This window comes from Trematomus bernacchii, unplaced genomic scaffold, assembly GCF_902827165.1.
Source record: "Trematomus bernacchii unplaced genomic scaffold, fTreBer1.1, whole genome shotgun sequence".
NCBI classification, from domain to species: Eukaryota; Metazoa; Chordata; class Actinopteri; order Perciformes; family Nototheniidae; genus Trematomus; species Trematomus bernacchii.
This window is the reverse complement of record NW_022987313.1, coordinates 10,028,122-10,045,238: the sequence shown is the minus strand read 5'-3', so window position 1 is coordinate 10,045,238 and position 17,117 is coordinate 10,028,122. Positions and strand designations below refer to the sequence as shown.

The window sequence follows — 17,117 nt, the reverse complement described above, 5'->3', positions numbered from 1 at the left end:
CCATGTGAGAGCAGCAGATGTGTTTGCTGTTTGTGGACGGGCTTGGTGCCAAACGAGCCAGCTCACACAGAGGAAACAGCCGTGACTGAGCGTGTTCCAGCCGAACCTCTCCACTGTAAGCCTGGGTTACTTTACACACAGACGCCTGGTGAAAGAACTTTGGCACATTCCTCCAATCTGCAAGTCATTATTGGCCGCAATAAATACCTTAACTTGCTTATGACTGCATAGCATAATAGTGCCGCAACACAACAAGAGCGTTAACAGGTCTGGCCGCTGTCTCACTTCACTGCGTCGCAGCTTTTAGATCCGACTTTGGCTCTCATATGTTCGCACGTGGAGCCGCTGCACCTGCAGCTCGGAGACCTCAGTCCATTACATCTTTTATTTATTGGCTGTCTTGATAGATCAGACAGGAAACACGAGGAGTAACTAGGTGCAGCCTCACAGTCGGGATCCCAGAAACCCTTATTGGATGGTTAGGGCAGGCAGTTGTGAAAATAAAAAACAGAAATCAGCAGGCATACAAACATGACAACCAAAATATCCTGTTTAGACAAACTGCATTTCATTACAAGAAATCCCCCAACTCAAAAGGACCCATTAAAACTGTGTTCAAAACAGCAAGTCTACAATTTAAAAAGGCGGCTCGCTTCCAAATGTGGTCCAGACAGCAAAGGCCGCAAAAAGGAAACTCACAAAAACAGCAGCTGTAAAGAATAAAAACTCCAGTTTGAGACATTGTCTTGGTTTTAGAGTTGTGTATTGAACAGGAGTATTCTGCTTCATGTTGAAGGTCGGACAGGAAAACCTTTAGGGCCTTTGCCTACAGTTTATGATTCTCTATTGGTCCTAAATAAAGCCAAAGGGTGTGTTAGTGGAGTGTTAATGCGTCGCTCTGCACAAACAGTCCCACAAAAAACCTGGACGGGACAAACGAGAATTAACAATACGTTTTATTAAATGTTTTAAAACAAATTGTTTTTATGTTCCGCTCTGATGTGCTGAATACAATGTGCTGACAAACTATTTTGACAATAATTGTTTCCTTTCTTCATGTGGTCCTAGTCATAACTTGTTCTGTATTATTTTGTTTTTTTCTTAAAATGTTGATAATTATGGCATCATAATTATGATTAACAATTTTTGTAGGTACATAGGTATATTTTTAGAATAATAATTAACATATATTATAGTAACAATATAGAGATGAATATGCTGGTAAGGTATTTTTAGTACAATTGTATGGTAAGTGATTTGAATTTTTTTTGGAGTCACTGACAATTATTTTTCTTAATTCTCAGAAATAAATTACAAAAATAAAAATGTATATATTTTCTCTAATCAAACAAATAAAAAGTGCACGGATGTGATGATACACATGTATTCCCTAAGAGGGCCGGCGATCTGTGCATATCTATAATCCATATTTTGATATTTAAATAGGAAGTGAATAAACCAGAATAAAAGTCTAATGACCATTCCGATATACAAATGACAAATAATGAACCCAAAAATCGAATATTTTTTTAGTTAAGGTATCGTCTGGATACAAATATTTACGATGACACAAAAGAGAATTTAATGGTAAGAACAGCTAAGAAAAGTGATAATAATCACTGCTCCTCTAATGGAGACTAGCTAAGAAAACAAAGCTTGTTTTCCAATTTACAACAACGACTTCACTAGAGTGTTGCCCCCTGGTGTCAGACAGTGTGTCCCGTCAGGTTCTCAGTCAGGTCATGTAGCCACAGAGGACAGTGTCCTACCACAGACGCACACTACACACATTTACTAAGAGGGAAAAACAGATGAGATCACAGGCAGTGGTCTCAGTATTTTTGGAACTGAGGTGCTAATGTATTCTCCATCAAGACATCATTGAACATAGGACTGTTAAAAAACATCATCCTGATCAACATTAAGCACTTTTTTGGAATATGTTAGGCCAGCAAATAAGGAGGAAATTTGAGCTTTTCATGAGCCACATGTGAGCTTCCATGTGCAGACAAATCCAAGCAGATCCCCAGGTAAAGATGCCACCATGAGTGAAAACACAGACTGAATCAGAACTGGTATCCTGAAGCACTCAAGCAACACTTGCATATGCAATTCTATCTATAGAGGAATCATCCTCTAATCTATCACATCCTACGTGGGGAGAGTCAAGCAGCTATTGTGTAATAATGACAACAGCTGTGGGTAACTGGGGGCGGTGGGAGAGTTAACGGGAAGAAAAACAGACCTCTGCTCCAGGATTTACCCTGCGTGGTTTGCAAAAAGATGGGCGCCTTTGATGACAATATGTAATTATGATTTTACCGCAGTGAGCCAAAGCCCCTCACTACAGCTACCAGGAAATCACATCACACCAAGACAATGCACAACTGTGTGTGTGTGTGTGGATTATGAAAAGGCTTAAACAGAGAATGGGCAGCCTGTGGAGCACCACAAGATGAGCAAGCTAGCAGTGTGATGAATGTTTCTGTCTCAAAACACCCCGCCACCTCCTGTCTCTGTAGCTCTGGATCATTATTAAAAGTAAACACTGAGGGAGATGACAAGCAGACAGAGAAACGCATGAAAAACACAAAAAAGATTTGTTGCCATCAGAATTACAGTCCCAACTACACCAATAACTCATTTGAAATCTTGTTATTTTCAGTTTTACAAATCCCTGTTTGTAGAATCAGATAGTGAATCTTAAGCCCTGTTGTAAGAAAATAAATTAAATTGGGAGGTACTTTGGAAAATGTTTTTATCAGAGGTTAAATCAGTACAAGGCTCCATCCCTGGCATATTTTCTGTTATTTATACCTGGAAAGTGAATTCTCTCACTGATCCCCAATTATCTCCAATCCCAGCAGACTGTCAGACTTCCAGCTCCCCCTTCTACGGGATGAAGCCTGCTACCCCCCCCCCCCCCCCCCCCCCCCCCCCCTTCGCTGAGGCCAGCCAGGAGACTACCTCTGTAGGGAGAGAATGTTAGACACTCTCTCCCATTTCCCTCCTCATAAATCACCAGCTATCCATCAAACTATAACCCCTTTTCGTACCTTTTTGTTGGAGAATACTCTGTTGACAAGTAGAGACATCAGGCAAAATGTGCTGGCTCATGAGAGAATGCCATGATAAGTCATGACAATATGTATCTATTTAAAAGTACAACTAAATGAATTAGTTCTCATAAACATCATTTTGATCAAAAATGTAATGAAATGTAGCAAAAAGGTGGACTTGATTTGATGCATTATCTTAGGCACACGCCATTTGCAACCTATCATTGACACACATCCCAACAGTGAGCATTATTTCCCTGTTGTTTGTTGACTGTACCTCAGCACGCCGACTTCACACATGCCATTCCTAGCGGAGCCTCTGTCGTTAAACAGACGTCAGGCTAAAAGGCCCTGCCTGAACCTGACATTAAAGGCCATTTAAAATCAGGACACTGTCTACATTTGCCACAGTGATGAATGCCTAACCTGGGCCAGGGCTTCTATGAAACACTAAACTCCCCTGAGCAGCAAATGAGCTCTGACCGTTTCTTTTTATTTGATCCTATTTCATTCGGTAGCGTCCCTGCCTCTCTGTCCAGTCCAATTACGCAGCAGTTAAAAGGGATCTTTATGTAGGTACTCACAGGACTGAAAATACAACTTCGAGTTTGATGAGCGAGTTTGCATGATAGAGGTTCAGTTGTTTTCTTTAGGTGATGGACTCTAATTGAAGATATTTGTCCTTATGGGAGCCCTACAGTAGGTTGGTTCCTCGTGGCCTCCCACTCATCCCTCTCCCCCTGAGAGGAGCACACAGAGAGGTCATCACCCTCTCCCCAAACAGGAAGCCCCATCAAAAGAGGATCATGTTTCTGCACAAGCCAAGTGAAGGAGAGGGCAGCCAAAGTGGACGGGGACCATCACGCTAACTAAATGCTAAACAAACATGCAGCATCTGAAAACACACTCCAGGGTTAATTTACATACAGTATGCTGAGATTTGAGAGATAGACACCAATGTGATGCTGTGTAAGGAGGAGGCTTAGCTTAGAGAGACTGCTCGCAGCATAGAGTCTCCTGACATTTGACCTTAGCCTGGAGGGCGAGACACCGCCGACCACGGCAGTCGCCACCTCAGGATCAGGTGAGGGGCAGACAGAGCGAGTAACCCGAAGTGTGACTCAGTGTTAGCCTCTCGGTGTCGGACACATTTCACAATGTGGATGGAAGTGATCTGTGTTAGCATTATAATTAAGACCACTTGCTTTCTTTAGGCTGGTTTATAATAGCCCGGCATAAATATTTATTCCTGGCGGCTGGAGAGGATAAAAATGGTGGGAGTCAGAGGTGGAGCTCGCCAAACATCCAGAATCCAACGCTCGCCCTGTGACGCTAATACCCCCGAGGACTACTGTGCCAGACTGTGCTGCAGCAGAGATCAAATACAAGGGCCCTTATGTTGCATTTATTGTCTTCAGGTCTTCCATTTTTCCTAATAAATGAGTGACAGCTTGAGGTGGGTCTGGGTACTTTAGTAGACTCTTTGTATTTTTCCCCCAGGTCAGAGAGGAGAGGGCTTTAACAGCAATCTAAAAAACGTAGGGGAGAGCTGCTGAGCATATCTAATTGCTTTCATATGCCGTATTATTGGTTGATTTAAATAACCACAGACACCAGGGGCACTGGGGGGCATCGCCTTTAACCTCCGATTGGCCTGGGCCAAGACTGGCTGGCTGGCTGAGGGGCTCGGCGCCCACGACACTTTGAGCTCTGAACACCAAAATCAAGTTTACATTGCGTCAGTTATTATTTCCGATGCTTCGTCAATGAGCTGAAAGTTGCCTTTTTTGGATTCAACTCCTGCTCTAAAACAAAGAAATGCAGAAGAAACTTTGGCTAGACGCTCTGTCATAGTTCCTGAAACATGAGAGGTTGTGGTGTTATGATGACACAGCTTTTCAGAGATACAATGACTGAAAACTGGGAAAAAGCCGGCCTCAGGCCATGCAAGGTCCTCAATACAACCCCAACCCTTCTTCACACAGGGCAGGAAGATAACATGGAGATCAACATTTACATCCAAACTGCGCTGGTGAAAGATGGTACTGTATACAATTACCCTGACTGATTTACAATGAAACAAATGTGACCTAACAAAGGAAAATGTGGTTTAAGCCTCGACACCCACAGTGGAAATGAATATGCAACAGGGTATGTCCTACCAGTCAAATCTTTTTTCAGCTTCCTCATGTCCTTGGTGATGTCTTCAAATTTAACCTGAGCAGCCTGGAAGAAATCCTGAGGCTCAGGCATAGGGAACACACTCTTATCTGTGCCAGCGTTCTGTACCAGGGGAAGGAAATATAAAAAGATATATGAGTGACAGATGTTTTACATTGTGTGTATTGTGTTAATGTGATTGACAGAGCCTTACCTTGTCAAAATTACGCAGGTAGTACAAAACAACATAATCCACCAGGTTCATCCGATTGTCCTGATAAAGAAATTACAATTTTACTTTAGATATGAATATACATCTCTCTACTTTGATTGTTTGGCTTTACTTAGCTAACAAAACATTTACCAGGGAATTATGGCAGATTTTCAATGTTACATTGCATGTGTTACCCTGCTCTTGACGTCCTTTAATTTGGGAAGGATCTCCAGTCCGAAGCCATCAGCCTGACCTCTGGTCCTGTTCCCTCCATTCATATAGTTCCCAAAGGCCAGAACAAGACCCATCACTTCCCGCAAGCTGTCACACTCCAACAGTTCCTGACACACACACACACACACACACACACACACACACACACACACACACACACACACACACACACACACACACACACACACACACACACACACACACACACACACACACACACACACACACACACACACACACACACACACACACACACACACACACACACACACACACACACACACACACACACACACACACACACACACACACACACACACACACACACACACACACACACACACACACACACACACACACACACACACACACACACACACACACACACAACCTTTGGGTTAATAAACCTTAACGCTAAATAATGTAACTCATTGTGCCTGACTCAATAAAAATAAATAAATACAATAAACCTTAACGCAGCTTAACGACACTTTCGGAGAAAACTGCTCGTGGACATGGTGTTCTTACTTTGCTGACATTGGAGACGATCTCCACCTTGCGCCGGATGGAGGAGATGGTATCGAGGAAAACTGCCTGGAAGATGATGCAGTGGGCTCGGCCCTCAAAGTCGGGAATCTGGGAGAGCTCATAGAGAAACCTGGAAAACAAAAGGGGAGGAGGAGGTGGTGGTGGAAGAGAAAGGGGTGTGATGTGTTATGACAGAATTAAACAAAACGTCTAACAGGAAGAACTATTTTGGATCCTTGGCAGGCGGAGTCGATGTTGCTGTTCACAGGCAGCTGATAGTCATGAGCGGCACTGCTCGGCTGGGTTTGAAAGGTCCGCGGGGTCAGGTGGAGGTAGAGCAACGAGCGGGGCACGGAGACTGATCAAAGGAAGCTCCGGCCTGATGCGGGACGACTTATGTAAACAGTGCCGTGTCAGAGGGGAGCAGAGCGGTAACATCCTGTGTGATTAGGCCATGCTGATGGGGCTAGACGCTGAGTAGGGATGACTCGGGCAGCAGTAGTGACAGCTCTGGTCAAACATGGAAATAAGAAGGCCAGGCCGAGCGGCACCGCTGGGTCCAGGCCTCGTTAATGGGCCCGAAACTACTTAACCCTGACAGGAACTACTGGAGCAATGTCCATTACACACACACAAAGTTGTAGAGACTTTATGACAAAAAATACTTAAGAAAGAGGGAATCAAAAATGTATCCCAATATTAGGCTAAATTATTTAATATGTTCTAATAAACGTATTAATTATTAATATTGGAATACATTTCTTTTTTAATTTAATTCATTTGGGGTTGGTCTGTTTCGTGGGAAATCTCTGAAAGTAAAGTAAATGTAATAGACTATAAATAAATACTGACAGCACTAAATACAATATCTAAACTCAACTTAATTTATCTTAGAAATACAGGCGAGTTTATCATGATTTATGAATGTATTTAAAAAAGATCTTACTGTTCGGGTTTGTCCAGCAGTTTGACTTCATCTTCCTTTGCATTCTCATAATGTTTCGTTATCTTGCCCAACTCATCACTGGTGGCCCTCTAAGAAGAAACACACATCGAAAAAACAGGAAACATTTATAACAAATTGTTGCAATAAAAATAATACGACCTTTCTATTCTCGTTAAAACTGTTGGATAACTTTAGAGACTTGATTTTATTACAACAGACAGACCGCTCCTTCATACTTACATTTTCAAATAAAGCCTCTATGGTCTCCAAATCCACCACAGAGTTGTCCACAGTAAGCACAGCTGGAACAGTAAAGATATTCATTATGAGCAGTCAGTCTTATAAATGAATAAGATCTTTGCCAAAGCATGCTTCTTTTTAACTGCTGCCAGTGCATGGAGAACAAACTGATTTTTCCCACAGTAAACTCATGATAGCCCTGTAACTTTTTCAAACTTCGGCTAAAAGAAATGTATATATTTTGCAATACATACTACATATTGGCAAATCTATATGCAATACATACTACATATTGTAGAAGAGAAATAATATTTGATTAAAAGCAAAGTCTATCTTCATCTACACTCCACCGACACACACACACCATGATTGAACTACGCAGCTCATAGCTAACTTAGAATGTCAGCTTGAGGTGGTGAAGCCAGGCTCCGGGTGTAGATATATGGAGGTCAGACTGGGTCTGACGCCAAGGATGCTTTGGCCAACGCTGACTCAAAACAGATTGCCTGCTTAACCTCTTGGCTGACTGTAATGATTTTTAGAGATCGACAGGAGATGGTGAAACAAGCGAGAAACATAATTAAGGTTAATTAAGTCTGGCAAAGATCATGATTTAGCCACATAAAAACTGAGATGTGTGAAAAAGGTTTAAAGTTTCTTGTCCTGCTTTGCCTACTGGCTGTGTGTTTGTTTAGCCTGACCCAAGTAGTAAAAACGAAAGGCAAAAAGAGAAAGTGACTCATGTTCCGTGTCTGAGAAGTGTCACAGGTTTATAGCTCAGTGAGGGAGGAGGACACGACAGGAGGGATGGCTCCAGTGCTGCACAGTCAGTTGAAAGTTGTCTGGTTGGGGTCAACTGAGGAGGGCAGCATACTCTCAAAGCAGTCCCTCAATGAGACTAAACATTACCAAGAACTGATGCAGGAACAGAACTGTATTCTACGTAGAATAGGCTCACACCGCCATACTTTATGATTAGAGATATTATTGTATTTTCAGCTGTCAAAGTATAAAGATAACAACACAAGCTAACTTCAGTAGGCTAATGCTATTAAACAACATAGCTTACATTTTCAAACAACAAATAGCGTAAAGTTAGCACATATAGGCATAAAGAGAAAGGCCGGAATTGACTGTATATGTAGCTTATTGTATTAGATAGTAGTAGCTCAACGGTCAAATATCGTGTAACATAACAACACAATGTCAGAAAGTTGGGCTACTCAGCAAATATTTACAAATGTTTGCTAAAGTTAGCTAACATAACAATAGCTTTTTACTATATTAACATTAAAAGCAAAGCTTTGTATGTTTTTGCCACTGAGGCTACAATTGACAATTATGCAATGACAACAAATAGTCAAAAGTGTTGTAGCCAAAAAATGAACACAATGTTAGTTACACAGCAAAATATAGCAAAAGTTTGCCAACATTAGCCAATAAACTACCAGTCAAAATGTTTGTCATGCCAGACCAAGTAAATGTTAGTGAAACTGGGAGACAATGGAATTTAAACATTTAATTTCTAAAGACAGGAATGTGTTATTTCATGCCTTTAAATTAAATTAATATTGAGATCATAATTTATTGAATTCTAGCTACTACCAATATTCATGTGTAGTATACATTCAAGAATTCGAGTTTTGAAAAAGGTTTAAGGTATGTTTATAACAGTTTAAAAAGTGCTGTTTATGGAGTACCACGCATCATTTATCAAATTGGGACAGGTACACAAGAGTATTTTAACAACACAGCCCTAGTCTTTTCAATGACACACTGCTTCCAGCTAACAAGGTAATACTTTTCATTCTGGTTCCCAGCTGTTCTTGTGGCAGAGAAGCTGTCAATGTGGTCCCAATGTCTGGATCACAGAGAATGCTGGAGGTCCACTTCCTACATCTTATTAGAGTGGATTATTCAGTCCCTCAGCCATGCAGCCGTCAATCACACACCAAAGGGGGGCCTGCTCCAGTGTGCACAGGAGCACTCTGATCCGAGGGGAGCCGGATATCTCTCCACACCGACAGATCAAAGCCTGCCTGCCAACCGCCTCACACCCTCTCCTTCTACTTTTCACTCATCGGCTTTGGTGTGGAAGGGCATGTGTGGTATGTGAACATGTGTATGTGTGTGTGTGGTTAGTTGGTGTGTGGGGGAGAGCCTCCCTTTGCCCTTGAACCATGGTGGCCCTTGAGGTCCCCCAGTCACTCCGGCGGGTGCAGTTGACCCCCTTCCTCCCTCAACCAAAGTGCTACCTTTCCTACTCCCCTCTTTCCCTTTCTCCCTCCCTCCCTAGTAGCTCTAATTACATTACATGTCCCATGTCCTTTTAATTTGGCAACAAAGGGGAGGCAAGAAGGCGAGGCCAGGGACTGGAGGTCTTAAAAGTGCTTATTAAGGGCCATCATTGTCCGATTCAAATTGTCCATTTCACATACAACACCCATTAAAGACACCAGGAAGCAGCTTCATGCTGGGTGTTTAACCAAACCTCCTCTACAAACTGACACTGGAACAGAGAGAAAAGGATTGAAGGGTTAGGAGAAAAAAATGGGCGTCCTGGTGTTATGTGCTGTTTGGCTTGTGTTTGAGGTGGTTTTATGTGGTAGCGCAGTGTCTGCTAACTGTGGAAGGTGGTTTTGTACATGCTTAGATCATTAGTGGGGTGTCAGTCCCATTAGGCTTGTGGAAACCGTCACTGGCTACAATAAACAGATCTGCTGGCCGCATGCTCAGACTAGCAGGCGGCAGGCACTCTCCGCCACAGTCCCATCTACGCTGTCCCCAACACACATATTATGTGTTTACACACACATATAGCCACTTTACCACACACACACGCCTGTGTTTTCCACAGAACAACCAAGCATGCAATCAATTCATGCAAATGAGAAAGTTTGCCATTTGATTTTAAACAGTGCAGGAGGTATTTAAAGCAACCTGGCAGGAAAAACTGAAAGGCTGCTTTTATCCGTCTCACATTTTGGCAAACTAGGCATTTTCTATCTCATCATGATTACTGGAAAAGTCATTCATGTTCCATTCGAAACAAAAATTGTTAATATTAAAAAGGTGCCTCTAGTTACAAATTAATAGCTGTCAAGAGCTTGGAAATAATTCCCTGCTGCAGGGCTCACTATCTCATCTCTAAGAATAACTCCATCTGCATTTCATCAGGAGTCATCCTCAATTTATTGTTAAACGGGACTGTAAATTTGGTTTATTGCTGTTGAATTGAAATAGGAGCTCCTTCCTCGAAAGAGATCAAAATTAAATCATAGTGTGCACAAAGATCTTAACATTTCAAAACAGACTGACATCGGAAAATACTTGTTCACCTTGCTGAATGTCCTTCATCTCCAGATGCAGGCTCGATATTAGAATGCCGACTGCTTGCGAACGCTTCCCATCCAGCAGCTTGATAATCTGAGAAGAAAACGGAAACACATTATTCCTAGTATTAAACAGGGCGAGTTGGTGGAATTCAGAATAAACCCCACAGTGTGCATTTCACTTAATAATGCTTAAGCTTAATTCCAAATGTTTAATAAATGATATAGTATAGTGGCTCATTATTGAGAAGAGAACAAAATATGTATTATTGCCACATTGTAGGAAGTTGGTTTCACATTTCAAATAATGTTAGGGTTCATTACGAAACCTTTACTCGAAATTAAACCACCAGATTTCTTCCCAACAAGAGTTTATCATCAATTTCATTATACAAACACAGGCATAAAACAAGCTGAGGAACAGATGGTGAATAAAAAGTTAATTTCTGCGATGAGAGGCCGGGTGAAAATCACTTAGTCACTTCCCCCGGCTGTGGAAGCAGATGATAGATGATGAGCAAGACAGAGTGCCTGAAGCCCAGAGCAGCCTGGGAATCATCTCGGTTGACCCACACGACCAGACTAATCAACACACATTGTCGTAACCCATCATTGTGATGCAAATGACTGGGAAATATGCCGAACACACGTAGCTGGGACACACTTTGTCAAGTTACATCAATGAGGGAGCAAAGTCAAACAGAAAAGCACCTCCTCCAGTTTACCGAAGAACATGTGTGAGATATAATCAAAAAATATCAAGTCGCAGTGAAAGTACAAAGGCAAAAGTGGCACCATAAAAGGACAGTCTAGAAGAGCAAGCTTTTATAACAAACTATAAATTCACAGGATTTTTATTTGTGCGTACACATGGTCACAATTACTTATGACTGAATTAGCCGTAAAGCCAGAGAGAGTTTTGGCAAGGTAAAGCCCCGCTCTAAAAGTTAATGTGTCAGGCTTCTTCATTAGGTATTATGGCAGTGTCGGCTACTGGGCTGTCCAGTGGGAGCTGGAGAGCCGAAGCCTTAGAAGTGGGTATTGCATTACAGGGCGTTAGTGGGTGCCATGCTGCTTCCAGCTCTATTACCTGGATCACTGGGGATCTCCCACTCTAGGGACTTGAGACGGCTGAGTACCAGGCTTTCCCAACACCTCTAATTAACCACTTTGGACGGGCCACACTTAAAGCAGTCCAGGAACCCTTCCCGCTTACTGTGGCTACAGAAATCGCCAATTAGCTCAAACAGTTACGTTAATGAGAAAAGACAACTGATGCTGGATGCTTGGTTTCAGACAAGCAAAACAGCGGAGGGAGACGCGTGATGCTGATGCTGAGACAGGTACAACAAATAGCTGATGTCTCCCTCCTGTGGGCAGAACAATACTTTAGTTTGAAATGCAAACGGGTCAGTAAGAGAGAAAGGCGAGCCGCCTAAGGAAATAAACAAACTAATGAAGGGGAGACACTGGGAGTGTCGGCAGTTTGAGCTGAAGCAGGTGGCTGATGTTATGCGAGGTGGGCAGGGGGACGCTGGTTCGGAGCCGAGAGGAACGTTTACACAACCACGGATGAGCAGCCAGCATGCTCCGTGGTGACTGTCTGTCTGACTATCTGTCTGGAATCACCCAGGCAGATGTTACAATAACAACTGGATCAAGACTTCACATCCATAACCACCTCCGATACACTCCGCAACCCCGGTCGTGTTAATCTTACACCCACTCTCCTACGTCACAGCCACAGCTTCAAATATGTCTTTAATAAACGCACCATGATTGCTCATAAGTCATCCCCATAAACCAGTTAAAGCTGATGTTTGTTTAAGGAGATCCGCTATGTTTAAACTTGATACAGGTTTGATTTATGTGCTTAGGGGAAATTACTGTTTTTTGTTCATATTTGCTCACGTACAAACTTTAGCTCGATTCATTTCCTCATCTCTGCCTCCCTTCTAATCCCTCAATCAAGTATGCACCGACATGCCCATCCTCCCCAGCCCCCCCCCACCACCACTCCTATAGGTGCCCCGTCTTCATTGCCTCCTCTCGCCAGTGGAGCGGAGCCACATGCCTGCAATTACACCAGAGTCCAGTCCAGTCCGGTCTGCTCGGGCGGGAGAGCTGTCTTCCATGTCATCTCCTCTGCTTTGATATGCTAATCAGCAGCGAGAGAAGGGCTCCAGAGTAAACAAGAGCTTTGATTTCTCTGTGGCACACATGATAAAGATTATCTCACTCATGTAGGCATCGTCTGCATCCCCCAAGTTTCAACTTTTTGCGGAGTGTGGAGATGTTGGAAAGTGGGGAAGTGGCTCATATGCATAATGTACACACACATTCCATTCCCTCCCACTCATCTCCTCTCGCCGCACACACTGCCCCAGGCCGTGGTGTTAGCATGATCTGGCAACACTTTCTGAGCAAGTGCATAATGACTCGCGAGGAGGACGTGCCGTCATCACACACGTGCGTTCAAGCACACGAACGCACGAAACACCGAAACGTACACATGCCGGTGCATACACAAACACAAGGAGAAACAAACAAACAAGGTCATTGAACACACGCAAATACCAACACAGATTCAATGCCAACATTATAACAAGAGGCAGGTCTCCCACCGTGTCCAGCGGTATTGGCAGACATCAGAATCAGAATACCTTTATTAGTCCCACAGAGGGGAAATTTGCGTAGTTACAGCAGGAAAAAGAGCCAGACAGCTTAATGTTACATATGTTAAATATGTGACATGCATTTAAAAAAAAAAGTACTAAGTTATGATATAATAAAAAAAATATATATAATAAAAAATGACATAATTAAAAAAAGATACACATCCTGTAACAGTTCTTAGGATTTAGCAGCCAGGTATACATTACACAGTTATTAACGGAATCTATATATATTGCACATCTAGCACATATTGCACATAGGTGGTTGGTATTTAACAGCAGCAAGTTACACAATTTACAAAATACATGCAGAAAACACTGTGGTCAGATTCTGAAAATGATGCAGCCTAGTTTATAATCCTAATGATAGGACATTGAAAAATGTTAGACATTTCAAGATGTCACCATGGGCCCAGCTTTGGGCAGTTGCGGTATGCAATTTTGCATCTTCTAGATCAGTCGTTCTCAACTGGTCAGGCCTTGGGACCCACTTTTTCCTTTGTCAATCAATCGCGACCCGAAATTTTTAACCACTCAAATCTATTCAACAAAAAATTGGGCTGCAATATATACGCTTTTCAGCATACATTATTAAAGTGAAGTACAGTGCATATATCCCTTCACAGAACTGAAGAATGCTTTTAAATAAGGTTTAATGAGATGATGGAATCAAAGCTGAACTGTATAACATAAAAAGGCACATATGCTGCCCCCAGGAGATTTTTAGAAATACTAACATATAAACTACGCATTCTGGTACACTCCGAGATGAAAATAAATAAATATATTACTACCCGACATATTAATAATATTTTATGCCATTGTTTGTTTTTCACTTTGTTCTGACAGCTGAACTTGCTGCTCCACACAGAGAGAAGAGTAAAGAGGAAATAGTCTGTGTGAATTACTTTCAATTGTGGGTAAGGGTAGATCGCTCCCATTGTTCTGTGACCTGTCAATCATCAAACCGGGGGTCATATCTCATTATGTGTTCATTTTTATCTGAAGTTGTACCCATGGATGTATAAAGAATAGTTCTACCGCAAAGTTATTCTCCGTGGGGACTTCCGGAAACAATCTTGATTCTGATTGGCCAGAAGACTCGAAAAAACATCAGCAAAGATGTTTTATTGAGAAGATGATCACTACGTGACAGAAGTTTTCAAAACCGTTTATGGTCGGTACTTCCAGTCCAACAAAGAATTTTCTTTTTCAATTTTTTTTTCTTCACTCACATCTGTGACCCTATCGAAACGGGTCCGCGACCCACTTTTGGGTCGCGACCCACCATTTGAGAACCACTGTTCTAGATCAAATAAAGAATTGGTCTATTGAGAAATAACTTAAAATCAAATTACAACATTTGTAAGCCCTCAAATCAGAAAGAAGTAGAGCCAAAATGATATAAAAAATGATTGCACAATAGCTGAAAATGTTAAATTTAAAACACATTCAGTCGATCTTGATGGTCCATTTCTCCTTGACTCAGTAGCACCTAATCTCTAACCCTGCTCTCATCCTTTCCTCCAATATATCTGTTTCTTTTCGTTCTATATTTCCATTCCTTTCTTTTGCAGCCGTTAACCAGCTGAACTTCTTGGAAGCCATCATCAACTGATGATTCAGATGATTTCTCTCCCTTTAACTCAGTATAAACTTTCAAAAGGATAAAAAATGATTGAGTAAACAAGTCTTTTTGACCTTTCCAGCAACTTGGACTGGTAAAAACAACCATGTCTTTAGGTATTTACTTCCCCTCTTTAATCGTAGAGTTGGACTGTGAATGCTCTCGTGGCTCTAAACACAGACCTTTATATTAAATCTAAGGATCCTGTCTAATCACAGGGCTGGGGACAAAATGTCTAAACATGGATATCAACCACAGCCAGTGATATCAAAACTACAGACCTTACATGTCCTTTTAGTCAATAATAAAAACAAAGCTATGTTGTCCAGGAGATTTTTTTCAAAGATTGATATGAAATAGTCTCAGCAGTGTTTCCATTAGTGGGGTCAATCCTCTTCCAGGCTGATGTAAGCCCAGGCAGGAGACAGTTGGCTAGATTTGTGTCTAGATGTGGCTGTCTGAGTTGGATCAAATGTTGGACAGTTTGCCGCTTTAGAGTGACCAGACTGAACGGAGAGAAGGAGGACAGAAGAACACACACACGAGCACACACACACACACACACACACACACATTTAGGCCCTCTGGAGTGCAGTGGAGCCTTGACAAATTGATCAGAATAGGGGGATGTGTATGGATTTAAAGGGGGAGAGTCTGGGGCAGTGGCCGATTTCTAACTGCTTGGACGCCACAGTGAGGACCACAAGGCGGCCCAGGTGCTGACGCGGCGCTGGCTGCAGCAGAAGTGCAGCGTTGCAACATTTGACAAGACATCAACAAGTAGGGGGGGGGGGGGGTGGGGGGCGGTAGATCAATCTGGCACACCTTCGCTTTCGTTTCATCTTTAAAAAGGTCTCCTATCATGCAAAATGCACTTTTTGATGTCTTTTATACATAGATATGCGTCCCCGGTGTGTCAGGGAACTCACAAAGTGTCCGAAAATAAAACCCAACAACGGAGCTGATCCAGATTTGCTGCCGATATTACGTAATATCGGAAATGTGGCTTTACACCCTATCAGAAACGTCGCTATCAGAAACAATGCGCAACGTTTTGGAGGTAATATGGTCTGGAGAAAATTTGAGCTCCATACTGTTTCAGAAATAATCCTTGATGTGGTTTTGAAAATGATATGGCGTTTCATCACGGCAGCATTTAGCTGAGTTTCTGCCGGTAGAATTCTAAGCAGGCATTAGCTCTCCCTCCCTCCCCCCCCCCCCCACCTTAAAAAAAAAGAAAAAAGGCTAAGGACCCAGAATCAGCACTTCTCTAAGAGGGCTGAAATAGAGGGATATGGGGAATGGGTGATCTGTTTGGTATTTTGAGCAAAACACTTCATAGACATGTTCTTTTATATATTTGTACATATCTGAGACCTAAACTACATGCCTAAAAATAGTATAATAGGAGACCTTTAAAAACTTGATTTTGAAGTTTGCACAGATGGAACAAAACGACATGATTCTAAAGCCCTGCTTTCATTCGATCGTGCACAGTGAGCTTGGCTTGTACAGACAAAAACAAGGGAGTGAACCCATAAACTGATAGCTGGTGTTGGCCCCGTGCAAGACCTGGCAACTGCACACAACAGCCTGGAGGAGACCCTGATGAGAGTCCCAATCCATTTCTTCCCCGGTTCAACCCTTTGTTATTCCTTTCTTTGATTTATTATTGAACATGAAAGCATACAGAAAGTCTTTTTTAAACAAAGCTTGAAAAGAAAGAACACCAATAATGCCTCCAGGTTGCTGTAGCGAGAGACAAAGTGCACAAGATAACCATCAAAAGCAACAAGAAAAAGCCGGTCATTTGGCTTTACAAAACCAATATTAGGAGGAAGTAAATCTACCTTCTTAGTTTTGGCTTTCTTCTCAAAGGTGTCCGACAGGGGTTTCTTCTTTGGCTGCAGCGTGGCTTTGGAGAAAAGCTCCTCAAACTCAATGGCGTCGAGATTTGGTTCCTCCAGAGAACCCCACAGTGTGTTGTTGCTGGGAAATAAAGGCAATATTTTAATATGTGATTTATTTTATGCTTTTTACATAAATGTATGCATCAAAACTAAAACTCCCTATGACAGTGGCTCACAGTCCAGGCTTTATTT

The 17,117-nt window shown here is 42.2% G+C and overlaps 1 protein-coding gene across 1 annotated transcript in view; it reads right to left on the bottom strand.

Annotated features, from left to right (window-relative positions):
* LOC117482158 (formin-like) overlaps positions 1-17,117 on the bottom strand; it is a 45,299-nt gene that overhangs the window by 18,756 nt on the left and 9,426 nt on the right. The window contains exons 5-12 of the mRNA XM_034130196.1: positions 16,866-17,004; positions 10,720-10,807; positions 7,382-7,443; positions 7,142-7,230; positions 6,196-6,325; positions 5,628-5,774; positions 5,434-5,493; positions 5,222-5,342 (exon numbers count right to left, since the gene is read on the bottom strand). Coding sequence (XP_033986087.1) covers positions 5,222-5,342; positions 5,434-5,493; positions 5,628-5,774; positions 6,196-6,325; positions 7,142-7,230; positions 7,382-7,443; positions 10,720-10,807; positions 16,866-17,004 — 836 coding nt within the window. The remainder of the gene's footprint in view (positions 1-5,221; positions 5,343-5,433; positions 5,494-5,627; positions 5,775-6,195; positions 6,326-7,141; positions 7,231-7,381; positions 7,444-10,719; positions 10,808-16,865; positions 17,005-17,117) is intronic.